The following is a 19,611-nucleotide window of genomic DNA, read 5'->3' as shown; positions in this document are numbered from 1 at the left end:
CATCAGGCCCTGGGGATTTATCAGCCTTCAGTCCCATCAGTCTACCCAAAACAATTTCCTGCCTAATGTGGATTTCCTTCAGTTCCTCCATCACCCTAGGTTCTCCAGCCCCTAGAACATTTGGGAGATTGTGTGTATCTTCCTCAGTGAAGACTTCTGTGTGAAACGGATTAGCCATTTTATCGCTTACTGATACAACAGTAAAAAGCAATCATTTTATAAATGCCGAATTGAAGTAGGAACACTAAATTTACACAATTTGCTTTGCCAACTTACTAACAATTATATTGTAACGTATAGTTAGCATCCCCTAAATATTCCACTTTACTCACTCCAATTCTCCAGCAGATGTTTACAGTCATCTGTGGCCACATCATGCACAGTCCGTTGACATTTATCTTTCCTATTTGGGTCCAAGCCACTGTGCCTGCAGAGCACTTCCAGGCAATTCTAGAACAGCGAAAGACAGGAGAAAACAAATCTAGTGAAATAGCATCATGTCTCGTGGCACACGTCAGCCATCTAACCTGTTTGGAAAAGTTAGAATGATGAGGAAGCACACACCACCAAAATGATTAACAGCAACAGATGTTGAAACAACTTTGAGCCTACTCCACTACTCCAAAGATGTACAGGTTTGTAGGTTAATTGGCTGGGCAAATGTAAAAATTGTTCCTAGTGGGTGTAGGATAGTGTTAATGTGTGGGGATCGCTGGGCGGCGTGGACCCGGTGAGCCAAAGGGCCCTTTTTCTGCGCTGTATCGCTAAATCTAAATCTAAAAAAATCTATGGCTGTTCTCTAACTTGATTCATCTACCCAATAGTTCTGTAACCTCTAATACTTCCTCTAATTATAAAACAAAATCGGGTTTCTCATTTTTGAGTGGCTGGATTCAACAATATTTTAAGGGGGAGAGAGCTTTTGAATACGATGTTCCATTGATTCGAATTCTCTCACCAGAGGTTATAATTTCCCTTGTCAACTCTGTCAATCCCCGTAATCATTTTTTAGTACTTCAATTACATCACCCGATCTTTTACATTTCAGTCAATGCAATGATTCCCTTTTTGATACCTTCTGAAACCTTTCCTTTGAATCTGTGCTTCATCTAATCCTATGGTTACAATCCTTCACCCCATGTAGTGTTCTGAACAGAATGTAATACTTGAGTCGGTTCCAACCAGTGCTCTATTGAGCTACATCGCTTACCATTGCTTTTTGGTGGCGGTTCCTGCCAGAACAGAGTCTCTAAAAAGTTAATAACTAGATTGTTGAATTTTTAGAACTTTTTATATCTATGTACTAAAACTCTCGTTTGTTTGTTCCTGAACTACAGCCAAAACGGTACACGATAGCGCAACAATTTTAGGTCCACCTCACTCACCGTCGTCCCTTTGGTGCTAATGCAAGAAGTTTCATTGAAATCGGTGTTATAGTTTTAGTTATTCACATTTTAAAGTTTAAATCTATCTCCTAGGGAGGGAGGGAGGGGGGGGAGGGAGGATAAGGGGGGTTGAGAGGGATGGAGTGGGGGGAAGGGGGAGGGGAAGGGGGGGAAGGAGGAGGGGAAGGGGGGAGGGGTGGAGGAGGAGCGGAGGGGCGGGAGGGAGAGGGGAGGGAGAGAGGAGAGGGTGCTGCACCAATGCGGGAGAGGTTTGGGCCCAACGGATCCACTTGGTCTAGTTACAAATAAAATTACTAAGGTTTTTAAAAATAAAATATAGTAAATTAGATCAGGTCCTTCATCAGCTTATAGGGCAATGATCTGCCATACACACCAACAGCAAGGAATGATATGCGTGTGAACGAGGGTCTCGACCTGAAACATCACCCATTCCTTTTCTCCAGAGATACTGCCTGTCCCGCTGGGTTACTCCAGCATTTTGTGTCTATCTTCGGTGTAAACGAGTATCTGGAATTCCTTGTTATAAATTATATGTGCACCGCGCACCGTTTTGTATATGAAAATAGCACCGGCTCTGACCCTTTTGCATGCCATGCCTTTGGTGTTGAGTGCATAATTTCTGGACTTACATGTCTAAAGCCCTTTGTTCACCCAGAGTTGCTAATTTGGGCAGTTTGATAAAAACATTTCTCTTCTAATGGATCGTTACTTGGTTAGGAAGAAGATTGAATTTTATTGCCTTCCATCACAGTGAGGAATGTGGAATCCACTGTGATGGATGTTTATGTTCACTTTTTTGTGGTTGTGTGCCTTGTTGCTCTTCACTTAGTATGCCTGTATGGTCATTCAAATTTCACTGTACCTTAATTGGTACATGTGGCAATAAACTGACCTTGAAACCTTGAACCATGAAAAAGTTTGAGAGAAAAATATTGCAGAAGAACAAATTGGTTCCATTTCTGCAACTTAAGCCTGTATATGTTTATTTTGGTTAAACTTTAATGGATCAAGATCTCCATGTCGCACTGTTCTGTGCATTACAAAAATCACGAATTGCAAATACTTAAACAGAAAAATGTGTGCTTTTAAATCAGATACTTCTTTTGTTAAATTGAAATGGATGTTTCTTTTTTTTGTTTTGTGTTGGTTTGTGATGGTGTGTGTTATTGCTTTATTTTTATTGCTCTTATTGTTGGACTGTGGGTAACGGAATCTTGTCCAAAAGACTTGTTTTTTTGGATGACAATAAAGGCTATTCTGATTCTGATTCTGAAAAAGTCATTTACATAGGGAGAAAAGGTTGCAAATACATGAACAGTTATAAAACAACTAACAATATTCCCAGTTAGTTAATTCCATTCACGAGTTATCTAACTTTTTAACTGGAAGAAAATGTGTGGTCATATACATAATTACTGAAACATGAAATGCATGGAGTCCGTGCCATGTAACTTGTGGGTCAGTGGAGATGGAGCACCAGGTGATACCATTCCTTGCCCTTCACATTCAGTTACATTAAGCTGAGCAACACAGTCCTTCTGGCATTACTAATATTTACAGGATTCTGTTGACGGCTTATGTTTTGTAGTGCAAGACTCTGACCCCCAAAACAGTATTTCCCTCATGAGGATAATATAAATGTAAAGGACTTACAGATATAAAATTACAATCCATGGAATAAGAATAACCTTACAAATGGAGAAACAATTTAAAATTTGGGGTTTTGACAAGTCAGCTACATTACAGCAGTATAGTGTTACAAAACATACCTTAAAACCTTTAGATGCAGCCATATGGGCAGCGGTCCAGCCTTCTTTGTCAGCATGGTTGATTAGGTCGGCTGAAACCATATTCTCCGCTCTGAATTTATCACTCCCTCCTGCACATTCAGGGTCTGTGGAGCTGGACTTGCACTCTGAGTCATCAGCAAACCTTGTGCCCCCAGATACTCGAGGATACATGAGAAGCCTCAGGCAATCTATGTGACCAGAATTCACAGCTGCATGAAAGGGAGTCCAGCCATTCTAAAAGGAAAGAAGGAAAGTCGCCCACTCAATTTCTGTTACCTGAAGGTCATCCCACTAGGAAGCTTCCATTACACATCATAAATAAATTGAAGATTAAAAACAGACTCTTTGCACTAGAGATTACCATCTTACTTTTTAAATCTACTTTTTTTCTAATCAAATTAAAATCATATTCCTTAAAGTGCAAAGAAATAAAGATATTTGCAAAATTGACAAATATCAGCAGCTAGCGATATAGCTCGTAATGGTAAACATTGCTGCTCAAACGAATACTTTGAGCTAATTTCGATTAAGCAAAAAGCACGAAATAATTTTAGTCAGAGGAAAGGGCCACTAAGCACCCAATGCTTGGTGCCAGGAGTGTTAATTTACACATTGAATTCTCCAATTTAAAGTAACAAACCCCCCCACTCCCCCCCTATTTTCCCCACTCTATTCCCTGTGCCACTCCTGAATGCACACTCACTTCTTCCAATTTTCCATCCACATTCAGCTTTATCCCTTCCTCTGGCATAACATTTCACTCCTCTCCCACCCTCATCTGGCACCTTTCTTTTCATCTCTGTCTTTGTCCACATACATGCCAATCGAAACCCCCCACACCCATACCAACCAATCACTTGCCACGCTTTGTCCAATCCCCTCCTCTTTACCAGCTTTCTCCCCCTACTACAATCAGTCTGAGGAAGGGTCTCCCCCGAAACATCACTTATCCATGTCCTCCAGAGATGCTCCTTGACCTGCACTGCGTTTTTTTAACAGTAAATCAGCATCTACAGTTCCTTGTTTCTCTGCCAATTTGCTTTACTGGATATGCCCACATCCAGTATATGAATGAATAGAAGAAAATAGTGGCACATTCTATTAAATTTGTTTCATAAAGTCATAAGTGATAGGAGTAGAATTAGGCCATTCGGCCCATCAAAGTATATTCCGCAATTCAATCATGGCTGATCTATCTACACTGCGTTTCATTGCACCTAGAAGAGAGCAGCAACATTGTGCAGCAAAGGCTGCACAGTGGCACAGCGGTAGAGTCGCTGCCTTACAGCGAATGCAGCGCCGGAGACTCAGGTTCGATCCTGACTACGGGTGCTGTCTGTACGGAGTTTGTACGTTCTCCCGGTGACCTGCGTGGGTTTTCTCCGAGATCTTCGGTTTCCTCCCACACTCCAAAGACGTACAGGTATGTAGGTTAATTGGCTGGGCAAATGTAAAGATTGTCCCTAGTGGGTGTAGGATAGTGTTAATGTGCGGGGATCACTGGGCGGCGTGGACCCGGTGGGCCGAAGGGCCTGTTTCTGCGCTGTATCTCTAAATCTAAATCTAAAAATCTAAAAAGTACAGCAGCCGTGCAAGTGCCATTACAGGCGCCATCTTGAAACATCCCCATCTCTGGTGAAAGCCTAATTATGCTGGAAACACCACATCTCATACATCACTGAGTGAACAGCAGATTGTTATCGTTACACATACACAAAATACAGATGCCACATCTTTTTAGCCTTTCACTATGTTTTGATCGGCCAGGAAGGAAGGAAGGTAACCATTCCCCTTCAAACGTTAACCATATTCACTGCCCTGTTTAAACTGTAATGCCTATCAAAACAAATCTTCACTTGATGGAAGGCAGAACATCAGGTTACAACAGGTTCAGGGCCGGGTAATCAATGGATTGCCTCACTTCCACATAGAAATAACAGCTATGAAATATTAATTAATCATTTTGTAACATTAAGATATTTTAATTAAATTCAAATTTGCAACTATTAATCTCAGTTATTCTAATTCAATCTAATCTAATAATGCAGCAAAATTCCAATTCCCATTAATTATTAAGCAATGGAACTTTGGCTTAATAACTTCTGCTAAATGATTTTCAAAAATAAATGCAGGTTAATATATACTTTGTAGACACAAAATGCTGGAGCAACTCAGCGGGACAGGCAGCATCTCTGGATAGAAGGAACAGGTGATGTTTCGGGTCGAGACCCTTCAGACTGAACCATTCTTGATTAGTACGGGTGTCAGAGATTAAGGGGAGAAGGCAGGAGAATGGGGTTAGGAGGGAGAGATAGATCAGTCATGATTGAATGGCGGAGTGGACTTGATGGGCCGAATGGCCTAATTCTACTCCTATTCCTTATGACTCTCCAGAGATGCTGCCTGTCCCGCTGAGTTACTCCAGCATTTTGTGTCTATCTTCTGTGTAAACCAGCATCTGCGGTTCCTTCCTACACATTTTATATAAACTTTGCACATTTCATCTTAGGTTTCCAATCAGAAGTAGATTAATCTTACGATAACTGTGCAGAAAATTATGCAAGAAAAATATTGCAACTCCAAGCAACTCATTTGCCCCTGTTATGACATTAAATTTATCGAATCAATCCAATTTATTTTATTTGGTGATCATGCTTTCAAATAAAGTGACTTAAAATATATATAGTCATACTAATGCAGAAAGCTTAAATGTCAAATAATACTCAAAAGTAAATGTGACAAAACATTTGAAAAACATTATTTGTATTTACCTTTAAAATAAATTGAGATTAAGAAATACCTTTGGAAAGCTGTTAGTAAACATGTAAATTTCATGGAGTAAATCTGAAGAATGCATCAACTTTTAATCTTTCAGGTGTTCATAATGATAACTGACATCTATCTACACCGATCAGCCAAAACATTATGACCTAATGAGACAAAACATTATGGCCACCTGCCTAATATGCTGTTGGTCCTCCGTGTGCAGCCCCATACGCAGCAGGGTGCGATGCACTGTGTATTGTGACACATTCCTCCAGGACCACCATTAAAATTTTCTGTGACTTGTGCCACAGTAGACCTTCTGCCGGTTCGGACCAGACGGGATAGCCTTCGTTGCCCTCGCGCATCGATGAGCCTTGGGCGCCCAACACCCTGTGGTTTATCCCTCCTCGGACCACTGTCGGTAGGTACTCACCACTGCTGACCGGGAGCACCCCACAAGCCTTGCCGTTTCAGAGATGCTCTGACCCAGTCGTCTGGCCATAACAATTTGGGCCCTTGTCAAAGTCGCTCAGGTCTTTACTCCTGCCCATTTCTCCTGCATCCAACACATCAACTTCAAGAACTGACGGTTCACTTGCTGCCTAATATATCCCACCCCTTGACAGGTGCCATTGTAACAAGATAATCAATGTTATTCACTTCGCCTGTCAGTGGTCAATATGTTTTGGCTGATCGGTATATACATGCATTTTCATTTTCAATACTTACAATAGTCATTGTATTATAATCCACTCCAGCTTCCAACAAAATAAGTGTACATTCATCATGTCCATTTATACTTGAAAGGTACAGAGGAGTCTGATCAGCTTCAGCAGCATAGTTAATGTTTGCACCACAAGCAACAAGCATTTCAGTGCATCTGTTAAGGGAAAAAAAAACATTTCAAAAATGATCTATAGTTATTTATCTTTCTTTGCTAAAGTTTAGAAACCAATGCCTTTTGAATTAGGAAGTGTGGTCCCTTAATGATAAATATTGGGTCAATAAAAAAGATAAATGCTTCTGATCGTTCATGTAGATTTCAGATTCTGTAAAACTTCATCATAGTGAAATCATATGCTTTTTCAGGACTGTTGTCAGAGTGGGAAAAGCTGGAAAAGTATAGATGACGTTAAAGGGAAAGTGAGCACAGGAGAGGATGCCGAAGTCTCTAGAATAAGAAATAAGACCAGAAGTTTAAAATGGGATAAGAGTCCATCGTCAGGCAACATGGGGACCATTTTGAGAATGCAGAACTGAAGGAGTTATATCTAAATGAAACAAGATGGCTGAGCTTGTAGCGCAGTTAGAAATTGGCAGAGACTTTGTTGTGGGCATCACGGCATTGTGACTGAAAGATCAGAGCTGGGAGCTGAACACCCAAGGATACACATCTGATCAAAAAGACAGGCAGAGGTGGTGGGGCGGCTTTGTTGGTAAGAAATCCTTAGCAAGAAACGACATAGTATCAGAAGATGTAGAATCCTTGTGGGTAGAGCTTAAGAAACTGCAAAAGTAAAAGGACCCTGATGGGAGTTACATACAGGCCTCTGAATACCAGTCAGGATGTAGGGCACAAATGACATCAAGAAATAGAAGAGGCATGTAAGAAAGACAATGTTACGGTGGGCATGGAGGATTTTAATATGCAAGTAGACTGGGACTATCAGGTTGGTACTGGATCCCAAGAGAAGAAATTTGTAGAATGTCTTTGTGGTGGCTTTTTAGTGGGTGAGCATACTGGGAACAGGCAATTCTGAACTTAGTGTTGTGACATGAACTAGATTTGATTAGTGAGCTTAAAATGAAGGAACCCCCAAGGAGGCAGTGATCATAATGTAATACAATTCAACCTGCAGTTTGAGAGGGGGAAGTGGCAATTAGATGTATCGTTATTACTGTTGAGCAAAGGTAACTACAGAGGCATGAGGGGGGACCTGACTAAAGTTGATGGGATCCTAGCAGGAATAACATTGGAGCATCAATGGCAGGAGTTTCTGGGAGTAATTAGGAAATTGTAGGATCTTCTCATCCCAAAGAGGAAGAAGCATATGAAGGGGAGAATGAGGTGACCATGGCTGACAAAGGAAGTCAAAGATAACATAAAAGCTAAAGAGAAGACATATAATGACATGGCAAAGATCAGTGGGAAGCTAGAGGATTCAGAAGCTTTTAAAAACCAACAGAAGGTAACCAAAAGGAGTTTTTAGGGAAGATAAGCTAGCCAATTATATAAAAGAGGATACGAAAAGTTTTTAGATATTTAAATAATAAAGGAGAGGCAAGAGTGGACATTGGACCGCTGGAAAATGACAATGGAGATGTCGTAATGTGGAATAAAGAAACGGTGGATAAACTGAATACATTTTTTGCGTCAGTCTTCACAATGGAAGACACCAGCAATGTGCCAGAAATTCAAGAGAGACAGGGGGCAGAAGTGAGTGTCACTAATACTAAGGAGAAGGTGCTTGAGAAATCTGAAAGGTCTAAAGGTGGATAAGTCACCTGGACCAGATGGACCACACCCATGTGTTCTGAAAGAGGTAGCTGTAGAGATTGTGGAAGCATTAGTAGTGATCTTTCAAGAATCACTGGAATCAGGAATGGGCCAGAGGACTGAAAAATCACAAATGTAACTCCACAGTTTAAAAAGGGAGCAAGGCAACCAAAAGGAAATTATAGGCTAGTTAGCCTGACTTCGGTGGTTGGTAAGATTTTAGAGTCCACTAGACAAAGTTGGGCCCAACGATCTCCTGCATTGGTGCAGCACCCTGTCCTCCCCACCCCTCCTCCTCAACCCCCTCTCCCTTCTCCCCCACTCCCCCCCTTCCCCTCCCCTCCTTTTAAACTTTAAAATGTGAATAACTTTAAAAATATAACACCGATTTCAATAAAACTACTTGCATTATCACTAAAGTGACAATGGTGAGTACGGTGGGCCTAAAATTGTCGCGCTATCATGTACCGTTTTGGCTGAGGTTCAGTCACAAACAAGATAACAAACGAGAGTTTTAGTATATAGATTATTAAGGATCAGTTTTCGGGTTATTTGGAGACACGTGATAAAATAGGTCAAAGTCAGCATGGTTTTGTTCAGGGGAAATCTTACCGGCCAAATCAGTTGGAATTCTTTGAGGAAGTAACAAGCAAAAGAGACAAAGGAGATTCAGTGGATGTTGTTTACTTGGGTTTTCAGAAAGCCTTTGCTAAGGTGTCGCACGTGAGGCTGCTGAACAAGATAGGAGGCCATGGTATAAGACGCAAGGCACTGGCATGGATAGAAGATTGGCTGACTGGCAGTAGGAACAAAGGGGGCCTTTCATGGATGACTGCCGGTGGCTACTCGAGTTCCACAGGGTTCTGTGTTGGGTTCGCTACTTTGCAGGTTATACGTTCATGATCCAGACGAAGGAAATGTTGGTTTTGTGGCCAAGTTTGCGGATGATCCAAGGATAGGTGGAGGGGCAGGTAGTGTTGTGGAAGCAGGGCGTCTGCACAAGGACCTACACAGGTTGGGGGAGTGGGCAGAGAAGTGGCAAATGGAATACAGTGTGGCAAAGTGTGGAGTCATGCACTTTGGTACACGGAATAAGGGCATAGATTATTTTCAAAATGGGGAGAGAATTCAGAAATCAGAAGCGCAAAGGGACGTGGGACTGCTGGTGCAGGCTCCCACAAAGGTTAGTTTGCAGGTTGAGCAATGGTATAAAAGGCAAATGCAATGGCAGCATTTTGAGGGGACTCGAATATAAATGCAAGGATGTAACGCTGAGGCTTTATAAGGAGCTGGTGGGGCTACATTTAGTATAGATTGTGAGCAGTTTTGGGCTCCATATCAGAGGAAGGATGTGCTGGCATTGGAGAGGGTCCAGTGGAGGTTTACAAGGATGATCCCAGCGCTGACTGGGTTAGCATACGAGGAGCTTTTGATGGCTCTGGGCCTGTACTCACTGCAGTTTAGAAGGATGAGAGGGGATCTCATTGAAGCCTACCGGATAATGAAAGGCCTGGAGGGGATTGATATGTAGAGGATGTTTCCAGTAGTGTGAGAGTCTACAACCAGAGTGGTGAATTTGTGGAATTCATTGCCACAGATGGCTGTGGAGTCCAAGACATTGGGTATTTTTAAAGTGAAGATTGATAGGTTCTTGATTAGCAAGGGCATCAGAGGTACAGGGAGAAGGCAGGAGATTGGGGCTGAGGGGGAAGAATAGACCAGACATGATCGAATGGCAGAATAGACTTGATGGGCCAAATGGCTGAGTTTTGTCTTATGGGATGGAGTAGAGGAAGAGAGGCCAGGAAGATGAAGCCATCCTAGTGTCTCCTATTTCAACATTACTTCAACAATCAGCTTGAATGCAACATTGCCAATCACTGATTTCTCGTGCTTGAACCTTCCATTGGGAGGGATGCATATTGAAAGGAAAGTTTGTTTGTTGCTAACAATTTTCAAATGACAGCTGCAATCGCAGAAGCGGTTTGACAGTCATGAAGGGAGTAATGAATTTAGCTGTCTGCAATGCAGTGATTGGCAGCAATTGGCAGCAACTTCGGAGATAAGGGGGAGATTTTGCCCACCGCTAACTTATGCTGATTCAGTCGAAAGAAAAAGCGAAAACTTTACTTTTTCAGCTGACAACTTCAGCTTGACCTTTTAGGAACAGCTCATTTGTCCAAACAAGTGACTGCAGTAAGCATTGATTATCATGCAGTCATTCACAATCAAATTTTACAAAATGGTTCTGGAACCCATTTAACGTTGAGCATACAAGGAAGCTTAAAGCAACATGTCAGGCAACGCACTGCCAGTCTGGAACAACCGCACTTATATCAGAGTCATAATGGATCCCTATACAGACTTCTTTAATTCTGTACATTGGCTGCAGTAATTTCTAGAAATCGCAGATGCCTGAAGAAGTCACATGCGATGTTTACATCTTACCCAGCATGGCCCTCTGCAGCAGCTGCACACAATGGTGTGAATAAATTCTTTCCAACAGCATCAACCTGTGCTCCGGAGTTCAGCAGTAATGTTAAACAATCTGCAGGGAAGAAGGTTTGCACATTTATAGTGAACGCACTCGTAACAACTCACAGTTCTGAGATTGGTTACACATAGCAACATGATTCATAATTCTGTAAATAGATCTTTTGGCATTTTCTTTTTCAAACTGGTTGGTGAATTACTGCATAGGAAATTAGCAAACCTCCAGTTTACGTGCAGAAAATGCCAAACGATCGTGTCATTGATGGATGGTGGAGCAAAAAAAATGAAACAGGCGTTGATGAAGTCATAATTGTGAAATAATCACCACCACCTTGATCATCAATTAACACAGTGGTGGTGCCTGAAACACACTACCAGGGGCAGTGGTGGAGGTAGATATGATACTGGCATTTAAGAGGCTTTTAGATCGGCACAAGGATATGCAGGGAATAGATATGGAGCATGAGGCAAGCTTATCTTGGCATTATGTTCAGCCTCAACACTGTGGGCCAAAGGGCTGGTTCCTGTTATATACTATTCTACAATATAGGATTTAACCTATATTAGGCAGATTATTCAACTAGAAAAATAATTAACCAATATGAGAAGGACACAAAGGTTTGAAGAATAGCAGATTGTGAAGCCAAAGGAAGGAAAGTAACTGGGGGGGGGGGGGGGGGGGCGGGAGGGGGAAGGGGTGGTTTGAGGAGAAAAATAGGTGGGAATCCAGGTGGGCCCCAGAGGAGGGAAGGGGGGCGGGGGCAGAAAGGAGCGACTGGAGAACAATGTTGGGGGGGGGGGGTATTAGTTAGAAGTTACCTAAAATTGGAGAATTCAAAGTTTATACCATTGGACTGTAAGCTACCCAGGGAGAATGTGAAGGGCAGTTCATCCAGTTTGCGGGTGGCTTCACTCTGGCAATGGAGGAGCCCCAGGACAGAAAGGCCAATGTGAAATGCTGGAATGATTCACTGCGGACGCTATTACTAACAGTAATATTGAAGTTGAAATTACTGAGCATTAGTAGCATGCTGAAAAATCTCTCCCCTTACCATACGGCACCTGTACCCTGCATCTCCCTCTTCACCCCCTCTCCACCCCCAGCATAAAGGACCAACTAAATGATTACATCACTGATGACCTACTTCAACATCAGTACATGAAATCAAAGTATGTTTACAGGATGCCTTTGGCTAACTAGCTGTGGTATCTTTGTGGAAGTAAAATGTTTCACGGTCTACCTGTTAACTGAATAAATTATACATATGGCAATGCTCACCTGTATTAATTTTTAGTCCATTTGTTAATAACTTAATTGTTCATTTTGTGCATTGCTAACTTAATAAAATAAGGCAATCTAAGCAGCCATATACTTTACCACTTAGAAATAGTAATCGAGTTAATCAATTTCATCCATCCTGAAGGACATTATTAAAATTCAATCCAAATAAATACCAACATTTCTCACATTTTTAGAACAGTCTATTGCAATCAGAATAAATCATTTATCATTTTTTCTTACTATTTTCTTCCCTAACTGTGAGGCAAATAGCTTTTCATTAAAAAAATTTTTTTATATCAATACATGGAATTAAACAATAAAACTAGTTATTTCTAGAGAATAACAGATCCTTCTGCAACACACAATACTTTCCATAATGATTTCCTCTCGTCTCTTATTAACTATCTTTAGACAGGGGGGGGAGAGATGTTCTATAGTGGATCTGACTGGACCGGCTGCTCTCTACACTGGTTAAAGACCAACATTGCTTTCCACTGATGTAAAGATGTGCCACTGTAAAATGACAAGCTTTGTCTTAATGTAATTTTCCTCCATTTTTCCCTCCAAATGTTGGCCTTCATAACAAGAGGAGTTGAGTATAGGAGCAAAGAGGTCCTTCTGCAGTTTACAGGGCCCTAGTGAGACCGCACCTGGAGTATTGTGCGCAGTTTTGGTCTCCAAATTTGAGGAAGGATATTCTTGCTATTGAGGGCGTGCAGCGTAGGTTTACTAGGTTAATTCCCGGAATGGCGGGACTTTCATATGTTGAAAGACTGGAGCGACTAGGCTTGTATACACTGGAATTTAGAAGGATGAGAGGAGATCTTATCGAAACGTATAAGATTATTAAGGGGTTGGACACGTTAGAGGCAGGAAACATGTTCCCAATATTGGGGGAGTCCAGAACAAGGGGCCACAGTTTAAGAATAAGGGGTCGGCCATTTAGAACTGAGATGAGGAAAAACTTTTTCAGTCAGAGAGTTGTGAATCTGTGGAATTCTCTGCCTCAGAAGGCAGTGGAGGCCAATTCTCTGAATGCATTCAAGAGAGAGCTGGATAGAGCTCTTAAGGATAGCGGAGTCAGGGGGTATGGGGAGAAGGCAGGAACGGGGTACTGATTGAGAATGATCAGCCAAGATCACATTGAATGGCGGTGCTTGCTCGAAGGGCCGAATGGCCTCCTCCTGCACCTATTGTCTATTGTCTATTCACTCTGGCATCTCGAGTTCCAGCCTCACTGGCTATATCTCCCCCTCTTTGCCCCACTTCTCCGACTCAGCCCTCTCAAACTGTGGCAAATCTAAATGATCCAGTTAATTACAAGTTCTGTAAGTGTTTCACTTCCTCAAAGCTGCTACATAACCCCCTCCATGGAAGAATTGATAATGCCAAGGAGAATTGCATAAATTAATAATCTGATTACATTTTCCTCCTCCAAGTATAGAACTAAATCGGACTTCTATATTCTTAGCATTCGTCGCTTTCTTCACCAATGTGGCAAACAGCAACAAATATAACTGACATCATTTAAAACTGACAGCATAATTGTTTTAAATAATTTTTCAAACAGTGAAAAATCAAACAATTCAAATAAATAAATCAAATAATGTTATCAATAATGTGTAGGAAGGAACTGCAGATGCTGGTTTAATTCGAAGACAGACACAAAGTGCTGGAGTAACTCAGCGGGACAGGCAGCATCCCCAGAGAGAAGGAATGGGTGACATTTCGGGTCCAGACCCTTCTTCAGACGGGTCTAAAATCTTAAATGTTATCAATAATTTGGGTGCATTGTGGCCAGGAAATTACTTAACGCTGGGAATCAGTGTAAAGTTGGTGAAGTGATGGTGACCTCAGCAGGAGACTCATTTTAAACTTAAGAGCCAGGAGCATTCTGCATCCTGTTGACAGGGATCTCTTTGCGGGGAAGTGCACTGGGGTTTCTGTGAGCTGATTTATCTTTAGACGAAGAAAATCGCTAAGCAGAGTTGCCAGAACACATTTGCACTTCCACCCACGTTCCTGGGTTCTCCAACACCCTGCTGGAGGTGCCAATGCTAGAGGTCATCATGAGGAGGGAGCTGCTGTTTCTAACAGATGGCAGGAGAATGCCTTCACTAATCACACAGCAGAATACTTAAAGGCAGTAAAGCAGGAGCATTGCACCCAGAATCTGCCTGTAATATTTTGAAACAACTGCACGGATACTGCCCTTGGAGTGATATTCACAAGGTTTCCCTGCCTACTTTCATCAATTTCTTCCATAACCCTTTCCTGTTCCAATAGTCATATTCTGCACTCAGTTCAATCCTAACCCACATCTTCCTAATGCCATGCCACCTTTCATTACCATCTACGCTATGCTACCAGAAAGCATATGTTTGCAACCTCTCACCAGCCCACACGATAACATGTTCTTATTTTACTTGCAGAACTAGCTGGCATGCAACAGGGAAAGGGAACGTGGAGAGGGAAGGGAAGAGGAAAGAGTGCAGCACGGTGGCGCAGCGGTAGAGTTGCTGCCTTACAGCGAATGCAGCGCCGGAAACTCAGGTTCGATCCTAAGTACGGGCGCCGTCTGTACGGAGTTTGTACTTTCTCCCCGTGACCTGCGTGGGTTTTCTCCGAGATCTTCGGTTTCCTCCCACACTCCAAAGACGTACAGGTATGTAGGTTAATTGGCTGGGCAAATGTAAAAATTGTCCCTAGTGGGTGTAGGATAGTGTTAGTGTGCGGGGATCGCTGGGTGGCGCGGACCCGGTGGGCCGAAGGGCCTGTTTCTGCGCTGTATCTCTAAATCTAAAAAGCATCAAGTACTCTCTCTCTCCCCACTAACAGAAGTGGCCTTGAAGGATTTTGAGGGCTGGGTCCATTATATCTGACAAGGCCAGTAGTTTTGCTCTGCAGGGTTTTGTGCTGTTTCTTACACAGTCACCCGTTTACACAGATATTAACCCACTTTACCAAATGAGACAAAGTGGCATGGCCGGATATGTAAGTGCTCTTTTAAAATATAAACATTCATGGAAGCTGCGAGCCATTTAATTTAAGCCCACAGTGCTCACTGGAAAGAGAGCACATCCTTGCAATTTCCAAATGCAACCTATGATCCTATTCGATATTCAGTCAATTATATCTAACTGGATATTCATTCCTCTATCAGGCAGACTCCTATTTTAAGGAAGGCAAAAGCAATGTTAACATTCATTTCGAGAGGACTAGAATATAAAGACAAGGATGTAATGCTGAGGCTTTGTAAGGCATTGGTCAGACCATATTTGAAATATTGTGAGCAGTTTTGGGCCCCATATCTAAGGAAGGATGTACTGGCATTGGAGAGGAGGTTTACGAGAATGATCTCGGGGGTGACAGGTTTAACATACGAGGAGCATTTGATGGCACTGCGCCTATACTCACTGGAGTTTAGAAGGGGGTTCTCATTGAAACATACTGAATAATGCAAAGCTTCGGTAGAGTGGATGTAGGGAGGATGTTTCTAGTAGTGGGAGACTACAGGACAAGAGGGCACAACCTCAGAATAAAAGGATGTACTTTTAGAATGGAGATGAGGAGAAACGACTTTAGCCAGAGGGTGGTGAATCTGTGGAATGCATTGCCACAGACAGCTGTTGAGGCCAAGTCATTCAGTATTTTTAAAGTGGAGATTGATATATTCTAGATTATGTCAAAGGTTATGGGGAGAAGGCAGGATAAAGGTGTTAAAAGGGAAAAATAGGCTGGCCATGATCGAATGGCGGCATAAGCTCAATGGGCCGAATGGCTTAATTTTGCTCCTATGTCTCATGATCGAGAATAACTAGTTTGTTTTTTTAAAGAGAATATACTCAAAACAATAATAATATCCTGTATTTATTTTTTGCTTTCGGTTCTGGAGCTATGCACGCAGCAGCCGGCCAACAAGCGATCGTCTCTTCCTTTTTTTAACTTTAACTCCTATTTATTTTTCACGTATCTTGTGTTTTATGACTGTTGACAGACCAATTTCTCTCCTGGGATAAATAAAGTTCTATCGTATCGTATATGAAGGTATCAAAGTGATCGATTGAATTAGTTGAAAATTAGCACATTTATCAAATAATTAAAAAAAAAAAAGATTTGGAACATAACTGGGCAGAATTGTTGATGCATAAATATCCTGCAGTTCGTTTCAGGTCTGTATCTTCTTACTCACAGAATTTAACTCCAAATTGAATTATCATCCAGCATAAGGCACTCCACATAGACCTGCTCTGCATCTATAAACTTTTGATGCTTTACAAATACATATCTTATTCTCAAAGCATGCTGACAACTCAGATCAAGGTTTCAATTTGTCTTGGACTTTCCTCCTGCTGTGTGGTTTTAAAACTTGGTTTTGCATTGCCTCACATTCATTAGTGGCAACCGCCTGAAGTCATCGCATGCCACATCCTTCTGAAGCCCAGATAGCAGTATGCTGCAGAATTAGTTTTCTCCTGCTATGAAGTGGTATAACTGAACAGTAATAAAGGTCATTACACTATGTGAGCGAGGATAATCAGCAAGAAGCTGCAGCCGTGGAATTCATCCAGTAGTCAGCTTCTATTACTGAAGGATGATGACTGTAACATGCATGATATTGAATAAGGAGCAGAATTCTAAAGCATAGACTTTATGAGCTTGATATCCTCATTTTGTCTGCTGGAAGATTTATTATGACCATTACCAGATAAGGGCGAGGGACTTAATCTTACACACTGAGGCAATTTAAGATTTATACTGTCCAAATTCTGGTCAGTTGAATGCATTACAAAAATGCTTTTTCTTTTTTGTTATCTGGCCAGGGTAAATCATCTGCATTCAGTATTCACCAGCAGAGCACCAGGCTCGAAGAGGGCAAATGAACAATTCAAAATTGTGTCTCACAATCTTGTGACAATGTTATTTAAGAGATTAATTGGATTTGATTGTGATCAGTGGATGTGTGATTTCATTTCTCTCGCAGGTAATACAGGTCTATAGATTTTTTAAAAATATAGTTATTGTAGCAAAAAAATCCTGTTTGTTGCAATAAAGAAATATTAGAATCTTGGGAGGGGATTCCATTCATAACTTCTGAAACTCAAAGAGATGTTAATTTAGTTCTAATAATATTCAAGTCTAGACGAAGGAAAGTGGTGACAATGACCTCAAGTACAAAGTCTGTTCAAAGTGCAAGGAGAACATCAGGTCTGTACACACTTTTTATAAACAATACATCACATATTAACACCTGCCTCAGGACAATACTAAACATCTGGTGGAGAGACAAAGTAAGCAATGTGGACCTGTGGAAAAGAACAAGGCAGGATCCCATTGATTTACAAATTCGAAGGAGAAAATGTAGTTGGATTGGACACACCCTCAGAAAACCTGCCACAAACATCACCCGGCAAGCCCTGAAATGGAAGCCCCAAGGAAAAAGGAAAAGAGGTCTCCCCAGGAACAGCTGGAGAAGAGGTGTCCAGGCAGAAATGTCTGGGAGTGGGCTCAACTGGGGAGCTCTGGAAAGAACCGCCAGCAACCGAGTGAGGTGGAGGACATTTGTCAATGGCCTATGCTCCCTAGAGGAGTAAAGGGCTTAAGAAGAAGAAGAGACAGTACATATTCCAGGATGAGATATCAAGTAAAATTATCACTGGTATAACATGATACTGCTTCTTGGCCCCATGGGCCAAGTCACAACTTTCCACTTAAACAGTCTGGAAAAGGCCACAGTTGACTTGATGATGCGCGTCTTTGTACAGAAAATTAAATATACTTTGTTGAAGTTTACATCGTGCTTTTTTTTTTGCACTTAATGTTCTGAGTGCTAAATATCACAAGTATCACATTGTATACTGCACTGGATTAGTTCTTCTGTTTTTAGCTATCTCCCTGGTTAACTCATCCCTTCCCATCCCAACCACCCCCTCCCCAGGTACCTTCCCCTGCAACCGCAGAAGATGCAACACCTGTCGCTGTACCTCCTCCCTCGACTCTGTCCAGGGTCCCCGACAGTCCTTTCAGGTTAGGCAGAGGTTCACTTGCACCTCCTGCAACCTCATCTACTGTATCCGTTGTTCAAGATGTGGACTCTCATACATCGGCGAGACCAAACGCAGACTGGGCGATCGTTTCACGGGACACGTTCACTCAGCCCACGTGAACCAACCTGATCTCCCGGTCGCTGGATACTTCAATTCTCCTTCCCATTCCTACACAGACCTTTCTGTCCTCGGTCTCCTCCATTGTCAGAGTGAGGCTAAACGCAAATTGGAGGAACAGCATCTCATATTTCGCTTGGGCAGCTTACAGCCCAGTGGTATGAATATTGATTTCTCTCACTTCAGGTAGCCCCGGCAATCCCTCTCTATCTATCCCTCCCCCACCCAAGTCGCACCAGCTTCTCATTTTCACCCTACAAACAGCTTACAATGGCCTGTTTCATTTATCATCATTACCTTTTTGAAAATCTTTTTCATTGTTCTTTATCTCTCCACATCACCGTCTAAATCCGTTTCCCTTATCCCTATTCAGTCCGAAGAAGGGTCTCGACCTGAAACGTCACCCATTCCTTCTCTCCAGAGATGCTGCCTGTCCCGCTGAGTTACTCCAGCTTTCTGTGTCTATCTTCAACATGTTGTGATCTCTTTATGAAAATGCATGTGGCCAATTATTTCTCTTAACCTATTTTCTTTGGCATGAGTTATGGGAATGTCATATTATTCGCAATCTGTTCTCTGTTGAACTATCAACCTTTTTCTTTGAGCTTCTTCTGCCTCCAGATACTGATAACGTGTAATTTCTGAAGCAATTTTCATAACTTGTGTTTGAAGGAACCCGCTAAGCAACCATAATAAATGTCACGGGAAATTTACTATAATAGCACATTGATACTCAAATATGAATTCATAAATATGAACAGGTAGTGTAAGAAAATAACTGCAGATGCTGGTGCAAATCGAAGGTATTTATTCACAAAATGCTGGAGTAACTCAGCAGGTCAGGCACGCTGCCTGACCTGCTAAGTTTCTCCAGCATTTTGTGCATAAAGATTAACAAAACATTTGGTTTGAAAAGGGCAAGAAGTTTGAAAATTTGGCACTCCAAAATTAGATTTGCATTTAAAGAGCTGGCGTATAATTGATTGGTAATGTTTTTTTGGATATTACAAATGTCCTCTGACTTCCTAAATGGCCCCATGGTATATTTGCACATTTAAGGGAACATCTGAACATCTACCTGTACACCATATTGTTGGGAGTATTTATGCATGCTGAGTAAAAGATTCTGGAGATTACCAGCATTTACTAGTCATCTCACACCAGCTAATGTCACTCTTAACTTGACACCCAGCACAATTTCTAAGGAAGCGTC

At 41.8% G+C, this 19,611-nt stretch overlaps 1 protein-coding gene across 4 annotated transcripts in view; it reads right to left on the bottom strand.

Moving 5' to 3' along the window:
• Positions 1–19,611, bottom strand: part of cttnbp2 (cortactin binding protein 2) — a 160,377-nt gene that overhangs the window by 50,758 nt on the left and 90,008 nt on the right. For all 4 annotated transcript variants that reach the window (XM_078417426.1, XM_078417428.1, XM_078417427.1 and 1 more), the window contains 4 exons: positions 10,908–11,007; positions 6,692–6,842; positions 3,176–3,430; positions 333–450 (listed from right to left, as the gene is read on the bottom strand). In XM_078417426.1, coding sequence (XP_078273552.1) covers positions 333–450; positions 3,176–3,430; positions 6,692–6,842; positions 10,908–11,007 — 624 coding nt within the window. The remainder of the gene's footprint in view (positions 1–332; positions 451–3,175; positions 3,431–6,691; positions 6,843–10,907; positions 11,008–19,611) is intronic.

This window comes from Rhinoraja longicauda, chromosome 20, assembly GCF_053455715.1.
Source record: "Rhinoraja longicauda isolate Sanriku21f chromosome 20, sRhiLon1.1, whole genome shotgun sequence".
In the NCBI taxonomy this organism is placed as follows: domain Eukaryota; kingdom Metazoa; phylum Chordata; class Chondrichthyes; order Rajiformes; family Arhynchobatidae; genus Rhinoraja; species Rhinoraja longicauda.
This window is presented reverse-complemented; position numbering and strand designations above follow the sequence as displayed.